Here is a 17,678-nt window from a genome sequence, read left to right as displayed (position 1 = left end):
AATGAGCGTACGTATATATATCTATATAACAGCATTAACTCTAAATACGTATAATAAAGGGTTCTTCAAATTTAAAGGTTTGAAAAGTAATAGAAAAAAAAAAGATTTAATAGGAAATAAATTGAAATTACAGTTATCGCAAATAATAAAATAATAATATGATATAAAAAAGAAAAATAATAATAGTAAAAGGAAGAATAAAATAGTTAAAGGTAAACCATTTGCTACTATTGATTGAAAAAAATTAGAATGTGGGGGGTAACGATTGGAATTTGTGTTGGGGATATCCTTTAAAATCTTGGTTCCTGAAGGATAAAATATAATAAATTGTAGACGTTGTTGAGAAGACAATTTTGTAATAAAAAAAATTATTTTAATAGAGGAAAGAACACAGTGACAAAGAATTCAAATAGGTAATAAAAATAAAATTGTAAGATCAACCCAATTAACTGTAATATTTTATTATTTTTTCTTTGATTTTCCTAGCCTTGATGATCTTTGGAAGTTTTCTTTTTTTTTTTTTTATTTCTTAAAATTCTTCATCACCATAAGAATCAGCACCAACTTCGATGTAGTCTCTTTCTAGAGCAGCCAAATCTTCTCTAGCTTCTGTGAACTCACCTTCTTCCATACCTTCACCGACATACCAGTGTACAAACGCACGCTTAGAGTACATTAGATCGAATTTTCTATCTATTCTCTTCCAAGCGTCAGCGATGGCGGTGGTGTTAGATAACATACACACGGCTCTCTTGACAGCCGACAGTTGGGAGTTAGGAGTAGCAGTTGGTGGTTCGTAGCAGATACCGATCTTGAAACCAGTTGGACACCAGTCCACCATTTGGATGGTCTTCTTATTCTTTAATTGGGCAACAGTTTGCTGTACATCTCTCGTTACCACGTCACCTCTATACAGAAGACAAGTGGCCATGTATTTCCCGCTTCTTGGGTCACACTTGACCATTTGGTTACCAGGTTCGAAACAAGCATTTGTGATCTCTGGGACAGAATTAGATTCGTGGTTGGCTTTGTTCTTGGATAAGATTGGGGCGTAAGATACCAATGGGAAATGGATTCTTGGGTATGGCACCAAGTTAGTTTGGAATTCATTTAGATCAACATTCAAAGAACCATCGAATCTTAGGGAAGCGGTAACAGAGGACACTACTTGCGCCACTAGATTGTTCAAGTTAGAGAAACTTGGTCTGGTGATATCCAAATTCTTCTTACACATGTCATAAATAGCTTCGTTATCGACCATAAACGTACAGTCTGCGTGTTCTAGAGTAGTATGTGTAGTCAATACGGTGTTATATGGTTCGACCACGGAGGTAGACAGTTGTGGAGCTGGGTAGACAGCAAACTCCAGCTTAGACTTCTTTCCGTATTCAGTGGACAATTGCTCTAGCAACAAAGAACCTAGACCTGAACCGGTACCACCACCTAGAGAATGTGTAAACAAGAAACCTTGCAGACCGTCACACTGGTCAGCAATCTTACCTATTCTTTCCAATATGTCATCCAGTAGATCTCTCCCGACAGTGTAGTGACCACGGGCATAGTTGTTGGCGGCATCCTCCTTACCGTTAATCAATTGTTCAGGATGAAATAGATCCTTGTATGGCCCAGTACGAACTTCGTCGATAACATTAGGTTCCAAATCAACATACACAGCACGAGGAACGTACTTACCTGACCCGGTCTCGTAAAAGAAAGTGGAAAAACCTTCTTCACCACCCTTTGGCTTCGTCAAACCTTCCTCCAAATACCCATCCGGCCTAATACCATGTTCTAAAGAGTATAACTCCCAACAAGCATTACCGATCTGACAACCGGCTTGCCCTACATTAATACTAATAACTTCTCTCATTATTTTTTTAAGCTGTATTCTTTTATTTTATTATTTTATATCTATTGTTTCTTCCTTATATCTAAGTAAGAATATCGTTACCTCTATAAATAAAGAACTACTGATGATTGTCTTTTAATAATCGAAATTTACTTCTACTAATGTGTTTATTCTTAAATTTTTCGTGTCTCTGACCAAAACCCTCAGTAAACTTAAAAAAAACAATAAAAATTTGGGAAACCGCACACAAACCACCTACACCAAGTCACATTATTTAACGTTGAAAGTGATACATTTATAATTGGATTTTTAATAACATCCCCTTTGTTTACATGTTTTCCTAAATAGGAAATATTGGTGATTTTTACATGGGAAGATGTAATATATGGCACGTGTGTACGTATCATATGATACAGCTACTAATCATTTAGAATTCAGCCAGTTTAGCAATTATATTTAGAAAACAATTAGTGATGATTAGAAAATGTATTGAATATTTTATGTTTATATTATGATTATAGTGAATATGTTGATTCTTTTTTTTTCTTAACTATATTGTTGTTGTTTTATTAATATCTATAAAATAAATGGAGATAAAAAAAAAAATGTTGTATGATGGAAATGGATAACGAAAGTATAAAGCCAAGTTAATTATAAATAAAATGGAAGGATAGTTTGTTGCCAGTTGATAATTTTAATATATACATATCTTCTTTAAAAAAATCCTTAGTCCTTCTTTAAAGATGTTTTATTTTTTGAAATAAAATCTGCTAGTGTACAAAATTGTTTGTTTTTTTTTCATTTGTTCATGGGAAATGTCATTATGTTTTTTATTAAATTGAGTGAAAAATGTTGGTTTTTTTTTAAACCATTCTACTGTCAGAAATGGATGAAGATGAAGGAGAATCAGGTGAGATTGGTTGAGTGCTTGGAATTGGAATCTTTGTGACATCTACTTCATCGTGGTATCTTTCAGAGATTTCCTCCAGGGTCATTCTCTTGGTTTCAGGGATCAAAAGCGTCAAAAAGATACCCAGCAGCATGAACAGAGCGAAGATTTCCATAACATGTGGTAACCAACAGTTTAATGGCTTACCATCACGAGCACAATTGTGGTTAATCAACGTACCTAGAGCAGTTTGGGCAATAATGGCACCGACTTTACCACAAGCAGCGGAGATACCATGAGCAGTAGATCTATATCTGGTTGGGAAAACCTCACCTGGAACAATGAAAGTAGTCACGTTAGGACCGAAGTTCTGGAAGAATTGACACAAGACATATAGTGCCAATAGACCACGGTCACTGATCTTATGGTATGCAAAACCAATGATACAGAATAGAGCAGTCAAAATACAGAAACCCATGAACTGAATTGGTTTTCTACCAACGGTATCGACAGTGAAAACGGTAGCCCAGTAACCTGGCAACGAACCGGCACAGATCAAAATCAAGTTACCAATAGCAGAGTCATCCAACTTGTGGTAAACGTTTTTGGAACCAGCATAACCAATAGTCTGAAGAATAACTGCAGTGTTCAAACTTAAACCGTAGAATGCGACATCAAGGACAAACCAGGAACCAGCTGTACCGACCAAGATCTTACCGTATTTCCATTGGCCAAAATGGTGCCAGAAATCCTTCCAGGAAGCCTTCTTTGGTGGTGGGTAAGCACTGCTGATTTCAACGGCGGTGCTGGATCTGTCCAAGTTAACATAATCTTCGTCCTCGTCGACGCTGACGTTGGCGGCTGTCACGCCCTTTGGAAGTTCAATGTTTTCCTTGACATCTAGGGCGTATCTTGGGGATTCTGGGATGGTCAGTCTAAAGTACAGACCAATAACACCTGGAATAGCACCGAAACCGATCAAGATTCTCCACATTTGGTCACAGGCCTTTTGACAGACGTAGTCACACTCGGCACCGGAATTAGCGTGGATTAAGTCAGGCTTGTAAGCACGGATCAAAACTAGGGCAACAATACCACCAGCAATCTGACCCCAGGCCTGGTTAGCAAACACAGCACCCATAATGGCACCTCTCCATTTAGTCGTGGCAAACTCAGATGTAATGATAGACGAAAGTGGGTAGTCACCACCGATACCGATACCCATGATAATACGGTAGAAAGCCAGCACAGCTGGGAAGTTGATAGCTGGAGATCTTCCAATAGTAGTCTGTAGAATAGTTGTAGCGATCATGACAATCAGTTCCAAACCGTAGATTTTCTTACGACCGACGATATCGGCCATAGTACCGAACCCGAGCTGCCCGATCACGGTACCGACAGAGGTACTCACTTTCAGCAGTGTCTGTGTAGAAGAAGGCATGTTACCTTGCCAGAAGACATAGGCCATCATCGAGATAGACAAGTTAATAGCGAAGATATCGTACGAGTCGGTCAGGAAACCGACACCGGCAATAAGAATTGTACGCACTTGTTCCCATCCGAACGGCTTCTCATCAATTTTCTGTAACGCCAATCTTCTTCTCTCCAATGGATCTTCGATATGAGCAAAATCTTTCAAATAATTGTGGAATGCCAAATTACCACCCTCAGTAATATGTACAGGAACTTCTTTCTTCTCCTTGGTGCCAATCAGCACTTCATCCTTTTCAATACTCATTATATTAGTTTTGTACTTTTTTTTTTTAATATTATTGTTATATATATTTGTTTGTCTTGTCTATTGATTATTATATATTAAGATATAGAATTAACATCTTATGAAATTAGTATATTATAATCACTCTTCTTTATATATGTGTATTTGAGATTGGGAATCTATCCCTCTCTACATCCATCCAATCCAAACTTAATTACTTCCCACACGTGTGTGTGTGTGTGTGTGTGTGTGTGTGTGTGTGTGTCTTAGTATGTGTGTCTGTATCTTAATATGTCTGCCATCTCCCGCTATTAACCCTATTTGGTTGCATGCCATATAATTTGTCTCATGGCATAGTCTTAATTTACTATGGTCTTTTTCTTTTTTTTTTTCTTTCAGTCTCTCTTTATCTATTAGCTTGGTGTTTGGCAATGAATTTTATTTTATTTTTTAACCGCCCACGTGCGTCTCCAAAAACTTACACTCCGAAAAAAATATTGGAATACTCAGAAACGTACGCAGCAAATTTAGGAAACCACTTATATAACGTAGCTTTTTTTCTTCTATAGGCCCCGTGCTGTATTTAATTAGGTGCCCTCCCCCATGTGGGCTCTCTCTCTCTTTTTCTCTATGCTATGCTGTGCTGTGCTGTGTGCTGTGCTGTGTGCTGTGCCCCTCTTTCTACGCTATCTGTTCCCTTCTCCCCCCCCCTCTTTCTCTCTTACATCTCGCTTTGTACCCATCGCTTTTCGGCTCTCATCGGGTATTCTCGCTTCCCGTTGTACAACACTCGCTCTGTGATACTTTCTCTTCCAACACTCGCACAACTGAAAATGAAATTTAAATAAATAAAAAAGGAGTCATTCCTCTGCCGTGCGTCTCACCGTGCCTATGCTGGGTAACTATGCACATGGGGTCCTCCCCCTCTTGGCTGAGATATATTCATATACGAGTGTGGCGTGGTTTACGTATTAAGTTACATCCTTGTAATATATGAGATGCGTTTTTAGGGTTTTTACTTTTTAGGGTTTACTAAAAGTAGAATGAAAGGAAAGCTTAAAAACGGAAATAGGGTTTCTTTCATAGTGTGTGCGTCGTTCTATGCTTAATTTTTTTTGAATTAGTTAAGCTATATATAAGGACGTATAGTGCTTATTAGAAAAGGTGGAGCTAGATAACATATTAACAATAATAAGAACAACAACGACAACAAACAAAATGGATGATTCTGGGAATAGGAAGAAGTTATTGTTGATGGGCCGGTCTGGGTCCGGTAAGTCGTCGATGAGGTCTATTATATTTAGTAATTATAGTGCGTTTGATACCAGGAGGTTAGGTGTTACCATTGATGTTGAGCATAGTCATCTTCGGTTTCTTGGGAACATGACGCTGAATCTGTGGGATTGTGGTGGCCAGGATGTGTTTATGGAGAACTATTTCACGAAACAGAAGGACCACATCTTTCAAATGGTCCAAGTTCTTATACATGTGTTTGACGTGGAGTCACAAGAGGTGATGAAAGATATAGAGATATTCACGAGAGCGCTGAGGCAGTTACGAAAGTACTCGCCGGATGCGAAGATATTCGTTCTACTGCATAAGATGGATCTGGTGCAGTTGGATAAGAGAGACGAGTTGTTCCACCTGATGATGAAAAAATTGAAGGAGACTTCGAGTGACTTTGGGTTCCCTGAACTGGTAGGTTTCCCAACCTCGATATGGGATGAGAGTCTTTACAAAGCATGGTCACAGATTGTTTGCTCGTTAATACCAAACATGTCAGAACACCAACAGAACTTAAAGAAATTGAAGGCAGTGATGGATGCCTATGAGATTATATTATTCGAAAAGACCACATGTCTGGTGATATGTTCGAGCAATGTGGATTCTGCAGTAGTACCACATGCCTCTGGCACCACAAATACAATAGAAGGAGGTAAATTGGATCCCAAGAGATTTGAAAAAATATCAAATATAATGAAAAATTATAAAGAAAGTTGTACGAAACTGAAGAGTGGATTCAAGAACCTAGTATTAAATGATAGTATTTACGTAAGTGAGCTTTCATCAAATATGGTATGCTTCATTGTACTGAACTCTTCTTATGAATCTCATCAATTGGTACTGGAAAATATCAAAAAGGCTGGCCTAGTTTTTGAATGAGATATCACCTAATGGGATTATTATAGTTATACATAAGTTTCTTTATAGATTACTATCGACTTGTATTAAAAAATAAAAAAAGAAAAAAGGAAGATATAATCTAATATAACTTAATATAATTTAACAAACAGAAAAAGAAAAAAAGCATTTTCTGTTGAAACTAATATTCTTGATGGTACAATAAATGTCAAGTTATTATGGTGTGTTCTACTATTATACATGTGGGATATAAACGATTTCTACGATGGGTTAAATAGTATATCTTTATAATATTTAGTTTTTCTTGTCAATTTCTTAAATATTTTCATTTTTTTATTTCTTTTTTCATATAGGAATTTGGATAAATATATAGAATAAATACATAAATAACAATGGAGGGAAGGATGCTATATTAATTGCTTTGCTTTTCATTATTTCGAAAAGTCAGCTTTTCGTATGGTGATTTCATTGTATTTTCGGATTGAATATGTACACGCCTTAAGTTAAAAGCAACAACTGATAAATAATAGAAAAAAATTTTTTTTTTTTTTTTTTGGGAACGTCAAACAGTCTTTTTTTTTTCCTTTCCTTCTTCATGAGTCTCATTATATTTTACAATTGGTTCTCCGTTTCATGGCAACAATGAGTGTTAATTGTTTCTTGTTGTTTAATTGTTGGAACGCTTATAGCCTTAAAGTAGTTGTTTGTTGTTTCTGAGTAAATTACATGTCCTTGAAGAAATCTCTTCTGAAGAATGCCAATTTAATCCAGTCACTGACAACCTTGAACTTTAATCTGTTGGACAACAACATACCTAAGTACACTAATCTCCAGATATAGAAAGTGAACACACCACCACCAGTGTAGAATGATCTCTTACCATATGTGATGTTAGCAATAGCCTTCTCGGAACCCAAGTAAGCTAAAGCACCTAAATGGGTATACTTGAATGGCTTGAATTTATTTTCTTCAAACAATAGGTCTGACTTTTCTTTCTTCTCGGCTAGAGTCTTGTGGAAGTTTGGAAGTTGGGCCATCTTGTCAAATGACTTAGCCAAGTATTCAGCTTGTTGATGAGCAACCTGGGCAGTTGGAGGCAAACCACAGAATGCATTGTCACCAATGGCAAAGATGTTGTTACTACCCTGGACCTGCAGGAATGGGTTTATGTTTAGAGCTCTAGTAGAGCTATTTTGTTCAGGGATTTTCTTGAACAAGTCAGTTATGACCGGTCTACATTTGTTACCAGTAGCCCAGATCAGAGTACCATATGGGATAGTCTCTTCAGTGGTAGATCCGTCTTCATGTTTAGTCTTAGCAACTAAAACCTTTTCTTCGACTTTACCAACAGCAGTTCTCAAGTGCAACTTGATAGAAGTACTCTCTAGTACAGATTGGGCGTAAGAGGATAGTTTCTTTTCGAACATGTTCAAGACAATAGGTAAGGCTTCGACCAAGTGAATTTGAACATCTTCAGCCAAGTTTGGCAAGAACTTACCCAATTCCTGGTGCACAAAATCTTGTAATTCACCAGCGGTTTCGACACCAGTTGGACCACCACCCACAACAACGATAGATAGTAGTCTCTTTCTCTCCGGATCACCCTTTGGTAATAGATTAGCCTTTTGGATATTTTCAGAGAACTTTCTTCTAATCTCTAAGGAATGAGAGACTTCCTTAATGAAGTGTCCATACTTTTCGACACCTGGGATGTTGAAAGTGTTTGGTTCAGCACCGACAGCAGTGATTAGATAATCATATTTGATTTCAGCACCGCTATTTCTCTCCAAACCAAACTCTGTTCCCTTATCCTTATTACCCTTAGCAACTTGTTCAACAGCACATAATTCATTAACAGTAACAGTGTTTCTGTCAGGATTGATGGATGTGGCCTCAGCTTCATAGTAAGTAACATTACCTTTCTTCTTCAAAGCAAAATTCACCACTGGTTCCATAATAGACTTCTCGTCCACTGTACCGACAGGAGCACTGGGCAACAGAGGTGTGAACAAGAAGTAGTTTCTAGGGGAAATAATAGAGACATTGTACTTCTTAGTGTCAATGTGCTTCAAAAACGATATAGCACCCCAGCCAGACCCCAGAATAACAACACTTGGCTTGTCATTTGTGTCAGGATCGATAACTTTCATGGTCTTGAAAGAAGTAGGACCAGTACCTTTCCTCTCAACACCTTGAGTCTCCTGCTTGGCAGACGTAGAGTTAAACCTTGGAAATAAAGCTATGGCTCCCGGAGCACGCTTGACCACAATAGACTTTTGTAACACACTCAACATTTTTTTTTTTTTTAATTGTTTAGTCTTTCCTTTGGTTGATATATAAGTATGTTATCTTACTAGCCCTTTACTGTTTATTTTTATTTTCTATGTTATCTTTTAATTAAAAAAAAAATAAGGTAGTTCTTATAACAACGTATGCCTCTACTTCGAGATATTATTTTTTTTTTCTGTATCTCTGTCTTCTTTAGAATGTAGTTATAAAATTTGTATATATATTAAATAATATTGAGAAGGGACTAAGTTATCCCCCTTCTAACCTCGAGATAAAAAAAAAATATCGGTTTACAAATCCGATCAATAAACGCTAATCCATTTAAAAAAAAAAACACCCCTTCACATCTTCTATTCAATCTTTCATTTCATCGCTTTCACACCTTTCATATAGACCCAAATTCCAATTTACTTCATGTTCCCCTTTGTCCCTTTAAACCATTTCGCTAATGCGGGAATCAAAAAGCAAATGAGCTCATTAGCATCAATCTCTCTCCAGTAGAACACAGTGAGACCATCGAAGCCATATGGTTTTTTATTATTGGGCCTACGAAAAGGTGAGAAAGAAGAGTGACCTTGATCAAAGTCCCACATCCCGCGATAATTCCCTTTACACCGTGACACTTAAATCGCGGCCAAGAATAAGAGTAAGAAACATTTCTATACGTAACATTGATAGCTAAACCAATCAGAGTAGAGTAAAATACAAGCAAAAAAAAAAATTACAATAAACCACTCCGGATTTGGGTCTTTTACGGTAGAGAGACAAAGGGCCAAATACAGAGAATGATAATGAAAAAAATAAACGGAATAGCCCAATAAGATAATCAACATAAAAGGAAAAGAGGACAGGGGTTCTGACCCTCCCCCGTATTCTCGGGATCATTTTGTAGTTTCTAAAACAAAAAGCTTTTGATCGATATCTCGGATTAACTAGACTAGACTAGCCATTCCACCATGTAATATATCAGCCGAGCTTGTTAAGACCACCCAAAGTATCTTCTTTTGGTCCTTTAGCAAACGATACACAACTACTATTGCTATACGTGTAATAGCAATCCATGTGTTTTATTTCAAATGATGATGGTAAGTCACATGAAGATTCGTCTAGAGCTAGCAGAATTTTTCCTAAAATGGGTGATGAGTACCGTATAAAAATACTATGTAAACAGTAGAGGAAAAAACAAACAAAATATGAGATAGAGCGTAATGAATACCTTATAAGCACCAACTTGATTATAAAAAATCAATATAGGGCAATCAGAAAATAAAAGTATTATTAATAAAATAAATATACAGTATTAAACATGACTACTCGACAGAAGGGTGATATTATGTACTCGCCTACAAAGCGAACGCTGAATAACAAGACTAGTGGATCAAAAGTGGCTTATACTAATGTGAGTCCGCCGCGGCTGAATAACAAGTACTATATGCAGGAGCAGCCTCTACTTGTGCGTAACATGTATGATGAGGGGAACTATTACTTCTATAATAATGGGTATAATGCATCTGCTGGGATGAGTAACGGTGGGAGCCCCATAAATGGTGCGGGCCCGTTTGTGTACAATCCCATGTTACCTGGCGCTACACATGTTTCGCCAACTAGGAAGAAAAAAGTAGGTCTAAATAGAAATCCTCGTAACAATAACGTGGTGATGCCATCATCTCCGATCAAGAACAATAACCTCTTGTCAGGATCAACTACAAGACATAATGTGGTACACAATAACAACAATACAGGCACCAACACTAAGAAATATAAAGAGCTGAAAGATGTGGATGAGCTTGAACGGAAGCCATTTGACTACAACACCGCTAACTTAAAAGCTAGATATTTTGGGCCAGTGGAACCGCTAAAGGAAGAATCAGAAAGGAAGCCGAATGTTAATATGTCGTACAAGACCTCTAAAAATAAACAGAAAAGACAACCCGTGGTGTACCGGATATCCACACCAATTGCATCCAATACCTCTGAGACACCGGATACCTCATATCTATTACCAGATAGTGAAAAGTACTACGCCTTACAACCTATCAAACTTTTGCATTCGAAAAACATTCCCCATTTTCTAAATTTGCATGATATATCTACGGAGCTGCTGGACGAGACTCTGTCAAAGAAAAAGAATAAACACCTACAACCTGTGGGGAACGCCATACAAAATGACAGCTTCGACTTGAGTTTTGATGGTAAAGCATTGGATAGAAGCGATATCCTTAGAATGGTTGATTCCTTCAGCGTTGCATTCTCTGATGACGAAGACAACGAAGACAGTTTCATCGCAAGGAACAATAACGACATTTTACCAGCAGAGATGACCAACAATAGATAGACACCTTGATAAAGTAATAAATATTTCGATAAATAAATCATTTTTAGTTTGTTATTTTGAGTTTTTCATTAAACAGATTTTAATTACGTCATAATGTTTCCATATAAGAATAGTAAAATAGAAACTTAAACAATGGAAAATAGAATGATATGCACAGAAACATCTGCACAAAAGAACAAAGAATGCATAGTTCACCTCTTTTCTTTTCAATTTTATATGATTTTTAGGGTCCTACCCCTCGGCCCTTTAAGCATTTGTGCTGGAGTTTCTGTGTACCCCGGAAATTGTGAATATTCTAATGTGATTAAATATAGCCTGCCCTATTAATGGGATCAGTTGCATATAGTATATTGTAAAAAAGAAGCATTTATATATATATGTTAACCATATTGTTAACAAGTGATTAATGAACAATATTAAGCTCAGTAGCTGTCTTTACTTTTGCACTAATGAAATGTAGATTTATATAGATATTGTAAAAGTTTAACATATAAAGTTCGTGATCGTAAACAAATGATAATGGTAGGCAGTCAATATGATACAGAAGAAGAGATAAAAGCCAAGCGAGAAACGAGGAGGCTGAAGAAGCTTAAGAAGCGGCAAGAGTTGATATCCCAAGGGCTAGATCCAGATTTTCCAGCTGAATGTCAGTTTATAGAGAGACCCATGCTATACATCCCACACGAACAAGAAGTGTGCGGGTGTCCGCTATCAGTCATGACGTATAACTGTTTGGCACAAACTCTTATTCGGCGGGATATGTTTCCTGAGAGCGGGCCTGCACTCAAGTGGTACATGAGGTCGAAAGTGTTGTTGCATGAAATTAAGTATTACAATGCCGATGTGTGTTGTCTGCAGGAGATTGATTCTGTGCAGTATGAGCTGTTCTGGGCAGTAGAGTTACCCAAGTATGGGTACAATACTCTCTTCCACCATGAGGAATCCAAAAGCCATGGTGTAATGATAATATGGAAGGAGGTGCTCTTTGCGTGCAAAGCACATCTTGACATTTATTTTGATCAGATATATTGTGATTTGGTGAAACCACGTACCAGAACTAATAACGTTGGTTTATTGGTAGCATTGGAATTCAAAGACAATTTCTTGAAGAGAAGGAAAAGTGGCACTATGGAACCTTCAAGAAAGGGAATAGTAATAGGAACGTTTCATTTGTTTTGGCATCCATTCGGTACATTTGATCGAACAAGGCAGTGTTACATAATTAAACGAGAAATACAGCAGTTTACAGGTACATTGGGATCCGAGACGAGTTGGTACCAGATATTTACCGGAGACTTCAATTCACAACCAGACTCTGTCCCGTATTTGACATTAACTGAGCTACCCATAGTGTTAACTAAGAAACAACGCGCTGTAATTGAGTGTAGTACGGCATACAAGTATTCAGAGAGGAGGAACTACGGCAAAGAATTCGCGATGGAAGAGGACGATACGGGAGGTAAGAAAAACGGAGAAGACAATAATACCACTGAATACTCAGAGACACCTCAACCTGAGAAATTCGATCCTACTGTTGAACAGAGAAAATTAGTGGACGATTTAATTGATCTACACAATGAGGTAGATTTCCAGGCGACGTCACTATATGGTCTCGGATACCACTCTGTGCACCCCGCAAACTCGGACGCAACTAGTAAAGAACCCAGTCTATCCAGCTGGTCTACGAAGTGGGCTGGGTTACTAGACTACATATTCTTTGTCAATCACAAGCCCAAATCCAAATACAACAGTATAGAAGATTTCGAGACAGACAATGACGTAAGAATTACAGGCTATCTCAGGATGCCTACGAAGGAAGAGATGCCAAACCATTCTCAACCATTTAAGAATGAGTACCCTAGTGACCACATATCAATGATGTGCAAGTTAGAGTTGACTTGAAATTTGTGTATACTTTATATTTATTCTCATTTGAGGGAATATGTCATAACAACCTTTTTTTTTTATTTTTTTATTTTTTTTTAACGTTTAGGGGAAGGAAAGGACAAATAAAGAACCTCAAAAGAATAAATCAAGAGCATAGTATCTTTGTGATTCTTTTATCTTATAATTAGAAATCTATTGTTTAGAAGATATAATTAGAAATCCTGTTTTTACCCCTCCTGTAGCGCCGTCAAAATTAAGTTCCAATCTTCTCTTTTTCTTTTTTATTTTTCTTTATAAACTTTTGTTAATCTTTTATACTCAACTATTGTAAGGCACGAATAAATACAGTCCTTTAAATACTGCTATATCCCTTTTGGCCTCCCCCTTGTATTATAGAGATTACATTATAATTCTTACATAATTTTGTGATTCAGATAAAGTGAGGTAGGAAGAATAAGTCGTCGCCGAAAGGCAATAAACAGAATTTGAATACCACCAAAAAAAAAACGTAAATCCAATATAAATACATAAGATCCTTTTCTCAAATCTTGTAACACTAGATGTAATAATAGTATTATTAATTAAAAGAAGAGAAGAAATCTATATTTATTACTTTAGTGATATCATAGCACACGGCCGTGGAAGGCGAATCACACAAAAAAAAGCCATTTTGCTGTTCTTTTGTACCAGAAGCGTTTTTTTTAGTTTTTTTTTAGAAGAAAACCAAAAGAGGGCACGCTGGCAAGATTTTAATTATAAGGAGACATTGTTTATTGTTCAGAAGGGAACTTGGAGTTGGACAGGTAATTGTTTCTTCATGGATAGAGCATTGATTTGTGACAGTAGAAATTAAAAAAAAAAAACTAGCATTGAATTCAATCACAGCAAAGAGATCTTTTTAATAAAAGGAAAAACTAAAATTAAGGTAAAAAGAAAAGTAAAAAAGTTAAGAAAAAAAGGTGGATTAACCTGAGAACTGTAAACTGATCAGCAATTTTTTATTGAAATAGTAAAAACGATAAATAATAAGATCAAACGAAAACTGAGGGAAATAAAAACCCAAGATAGAACCATATAAATTGATAAAGGTTTAAAAAAAAAAAAAAAAAAATAGATAGAAGAATAAAAATAAAACAAAGAACTAAATGTCTGATAGAGGGAGAAAAAATAACATGAGGATCCCACATCCTGGGTTTCCATATGTTGCTGCGCCTATGATGGCGCCTATGAATGGGTCACAGCCATATTATGCTCAGATGCCGGGGCCGGATGTATATTTTGCACCACCACAGCAACCTATGTTTCCGAACTCCCCGTATCAAAACGTGCCTCCTACTCCATTTGACACGGCCTATGGAGCTAGTCTATTACCGTCACATTTACTCATGGGGTCTCCTATGATATCTACACCGAACTTGCCAAGAGATGCTGGAGATATGATGAATGGATACGAGAACGGTAAAGGTCATTTTAACCGTGGGACCAACATGAAGTATGGCAGAAATGGGCCATATTCCAGTAATGTCCATCAGAATAGTAACCTGGGCTACTCTGGCCCTATCAGTAATGGCAATAATAGAAGTAGATCTTCTTTGAGCAAGATTTCCCACAACATGAAAATGGAAAGGGCATTTAGTGTGGGAAAGGGTACTGATGGAGGAAGAAGGAAATCAACCGGTAAGAAAAGAACTCCTGTTAATATTACTAAAAGGTTGTGCATACCTTTTTCGATACGCTACAAAGTGTTACCTAAAGGTGACGATACATATAAAACGAGATCCCTACTTTTTGAGAATATAAGTAATGATCCTACGAATCTGCGAAAACTCATGAAACTTATTATAAATTATAGGGAGGTTGAAAGTGTTTATTTGGTAGCAAACGATAAGATAGCAGAAGATAAGAAGGAACAAAACCAAGACAAAGAAGAGGAAGAAGAAGAAGAAGAAGAACAAGTCTCTGGCATCTTGTTGAGTTTTTTATCTCGCCAAGCTGCAATGGATTTTTACAACAATCTTCTTCAAAGACTTCCAGAATTTAAGAAGGTTTTGAATTCTAAGAAACTCAATGTTGAATTCGTTGCATTTTCTTACACCAGAGCTGGTTCTGATGAAGAAAATGAATATGAGCTTTATAATGAGAACCTTTTGGGAGAAGAAATTTACAGCCAAGATGCAACACGGTCAATAGCTGTTGAATTTTATTCTCCTGTAGACGAGAAGTCTCTATTCGAAAAACTTTCCTTCCTGAATGACGAAAAAAACTGCAGATATATCTTGGAAGCTGTTGACATAATATCTGCAGAGGAAGCTACCCCTGAGCTACCTTCTAATTATGTCATTTTAACTTTTATCAACATTACCATGGCTATAGAAACCATAGAGTATCTAAGAGCAAATTTAATGAATTATGACGTTAACGAATGTTTTTTTGTCTCTATCAAAGATCGTAAAGAATGCACAGATACATCTCCTAAATCATCCACACTGAATATCTCTGAGAGCTCAAATGAGAGTAGTGAGATAAGTTTAGAAATAGAAAATAAGAATATCACAATAGACAGAGAGCTTGAAGCCCTAACTTTTGAACTAAATTCTCTAGATATTACAGAAACTTCGTTAGAGATATATCGCGCGAAATATGCAGAACCAGAGATTAATTTGCATAATGAACATCTACTTAGTGTTCTACCTTCACATATGTACATTTATAATGATGAAGGTGCGGTAGATGCACACACACCGCTTTATCTGCATAAGAATCTAACAGATTCTAATTCTATAATCGGTTCTCCATTTGCAGGGTTTGTTGACCCATCAATGTCACATGTTATGATTCCTGGTAATGGAATGATCGGAAATTTTGATCAACCTAACGACTTTGGTATGGATCCGAGGATGTTGCCTCGCTTCTCCAACACAAATAATGTTATTACTCAAAGTATTGAAGATAGAATGAATACTTCTGCAAAAATAGCTGCTGCAATGGGCGGGGATGCCGACAACAGAACTGTGTATATCGGAAATATCAATCCAAGATCCAAGGTTGAAGACATCTGTAACGTAGTAAGAGGCGGTATTCTACAAAATATAAAATTTATCGAAGACAAAAGAATTTGCTTTGTTACTTTTATTGAAGCCCCAGCAGCAGCACAATTCTGCGCAAACTCCTTCATCGACCCAATTGTACTACATGGCAATACATTGAAAGTAGGATGGGGCCATCACTCTGGTCCTCTACCAAAATCAATCGCATTAACAGTAACAATAGGGGCGAACAGAAATGTCTATGTCAGTTTACCAGAGTATGCATTCAAGGATAAATTTATTAATGATCCAAAATATAAGGAATATCATGAAAAGTTTAAATTACCATCTCAAGAGCAACTGAGAAAAGATTTCAGCACTTACGGTGATATTGAACAAATTAACTATCTGAAAGATAGTCACTGCTGCTGGGTTAATTTTATGAACATCACAGCAGCGATTAGATTAGTTGAAGATATAAAACACAACGATGGTATTGACTTTCATAGGAAATTCAACAATCGGTACGAGGGTCTAATAATTAACTATGGTAAAGACCGTTGTGGTAACATCAACAAAAACTTAATTGCGGGCAAGAATTCTAAGTTTTTTAAGAAGGTCAGAAAACCTAGTTATGATATTAGAATCAGAAGAATGGAGGAGAACAGAAGACGTCAAGAAGATACTCTCCGCGACCAAAAACAAAATAGTATCCAATTAGACTCTTTAGGTATCCATGTAGAGAGAGGATTTAGTAATGACTCTAAAAACGAAGAATTCCATGCTGATGATGAACAAGGTATCAATGAAGATGATGAGAACACCGACTCATCTCACATCGCCGAACATCTAGGAATTGGGATAGCCTCTAAGAAAAATGGGTTCTACGATATCCCATCTGGATCTGAAGAATCGGTTATTTCTGAAATGGAAACTGGTTTGTCGAAAGAGACGTCCTCCAGTGATCGCAAGGAAGCGGGCAACAAGAATGACTCTTTCGTTCCAAAGTCAAATTTGTCACACGCACCACCACGAGCTCCAGCTACCTTGGGTATCCAGTATAAGAAGAACCAGAATCAGAACCAACCACCCCAGCTTTCAAACAAGAAGAAAAACAAGGGCCGTCCCAGACCAGACTCAAGTAACAGAAAAAACAACAACAATGGCTTTGGAAGTAGACAACAACCAGTCAGACCTATACCTGGTTCAGACGTGATGGCACAGTACCTTGCACAGTTACAACACTCTACATTTATGTACGCAGCTAATATCTTGGGTGCTTCAGTAGACCCAAATGAAGAACCTTCGTCTCCATAGGCTATATATATTTAACGTCAGAAAAAAAAAAAACCTCTATAAAAATATTAAATTAAATATAGAACTAAACACTCCTATAGATAGTATAACAAGAATTATTCATTTTCTATACTTCTTGTACAACATTTCGTTTAGAATTTACCATTACAAACAAATATGTCAATCAATCATGTGCGAACCAGACACCCCATCTTTTTCCCCCAGTATTACTAATACCCATTGTCTTG

The 17,678-nt window shown here is 36.9% G+C and overlaps 7 protein-coding genes across 7 annotated transcripts; 4 read left to right on the top strand and 3 right to left on the bottom strand.

Moving 5' to 3' along the window:
• Positions 1–529: 529 nt before the first annotated feature.
• Positions 530–1,870, bottom strand: TUB3 (alpha-tubulin TUB3; the record flags this gene model as incomplete). The annotated part of the gene is made up of 1 exon (XM_071053921.1): positions 530–1,870. The coding sequence occupies one exon, from the start codon at positions 1,868–1,870 to the stop codon at positions 530–532; it is 1,341 nt and encodes a 446-aa protein (XP_070910333.1).
• An 842-nt stretch (positions 1,871–2,712) lies between these two features.
• Positions 2,713–4,476, bottom strand: PHO84 (phosphate transporter PHO84; the record flags this gene model as incomplete). The annotated part of the gene is made up of 1 exon (XM_071053920.1): positions 2,713–4,476. The coding sequence occupies one exon, from the start codon at positions 4,474–4,476 to the stop codon at positions 2,713–2,715; it is 1,764 nt and encodes a 587-aa protein (XP_070910332.1).
• A 1,197-nt stretch (positions 4,477–5,673) lies between these two features.
• On the top strand, positions 5,674–6,618 carry GTR1 (Rag GTPase GTR1; the record flags this gene model as incomplete). Its single annotated transcript, XM_071053919.1, has 1 exon — positions 5,674–6,618. One exon carries the CDS (start codon positions 5,674–5,676, stop codon positions 6,616–6,618), a length of 945 nt encoding a protein of 314 aa, XP_070910331.1.
• Positions 6,619–7,319: 701 nt separating this feature from the next.
• On the bottom strand, positions 7,320–8,891 carry NDI1 (NADH-ubiquinone reductase (H(+)-translocating) NDI1; the record flags this gene model as incomplete). Its single annotated transcript, XM_071053918.1, has 1 exon — positions 7,320–8,891. The coding sequence occupies one exon, from the start codon at positions 8,889–8,891 to the stop codon at positions 7,320–7,322; it is 1,572 nt and encodes a 523-aa protein (XP_070910330.1).
• Positions 8,892–10,192: 1,301 nt separating this feature from the next.
• On the top strand, positions 10,193–11,221 carry RNJ42_03753 (uncharacterized protein; the record flags this gene model as incomplete). The annotated part of the gene is made up of 1 exon (XM_071053917.1): positions 10,193–11,221. The coding sequence occupies one exon, from the start codon at positions 10,193–10,195 to the stop codon at positions 11,219–11,221; it is 1,029 nt and encodes a 342-aa protein (XP_070910329.1).
• A 513-nt stretch (positions 11,222–11,734) lies between these two features.
• Positions 11,735–13,123, top strand: NGL3 (3'-5' poly(A) RNA exonuclease; the record flags this gene model as incomplete). The annotated part of the gene is made up of 1 exon (XM_071053916.1): positions 11,735–13,123. One exon carries the CDS (start codon positions 11,735–11,737, stop codon positions 13,121–13,123), a length of 1,389 nt encoding a protein of 462 aa, XP_070910328.1.
• Positions 13,124–14,253: 1,130 nt separating this feature from the next.
• NAB6 (Nab6p) lies at positions 14,254–17,451 on the top strand (the record flags this gene model as incomplete). Its single annotated transcript, XM_071053915.1, has 1 exon — positions 14,254–17,451. The coding sequence occupies one exon, from the start codon at positions 14,254–14,256 to the stop codon at positions 17,449–17,451; it is 3,198 nt and encodes a 1,065-aa protein (XP_070910327.1).
• Between the last annotated feature and the right edge of the window lie 227 nt (positions 17,452–17,678).

Source organism: Nakaseomyces bracarensis, assembly GCF_045282275.1.
Source record: "Nakaseomyces bracarensis strain CBM3 chromosome Unknown Scaff12_0, whole genome shotgun sequence".
In the NCBI taxonomy this organism is placed as follows: domain Eukaryota; kingdom Fungi; phylum Ascomycota; class Saccharomycetes; order Saccharomycetales; family Saccharomycetaceae; genus Nakaseomyces; species Nakaseomyces bracarensis.
This window is presented reverse-complemented; position numbering and strand designations above follow the sequence as displayed.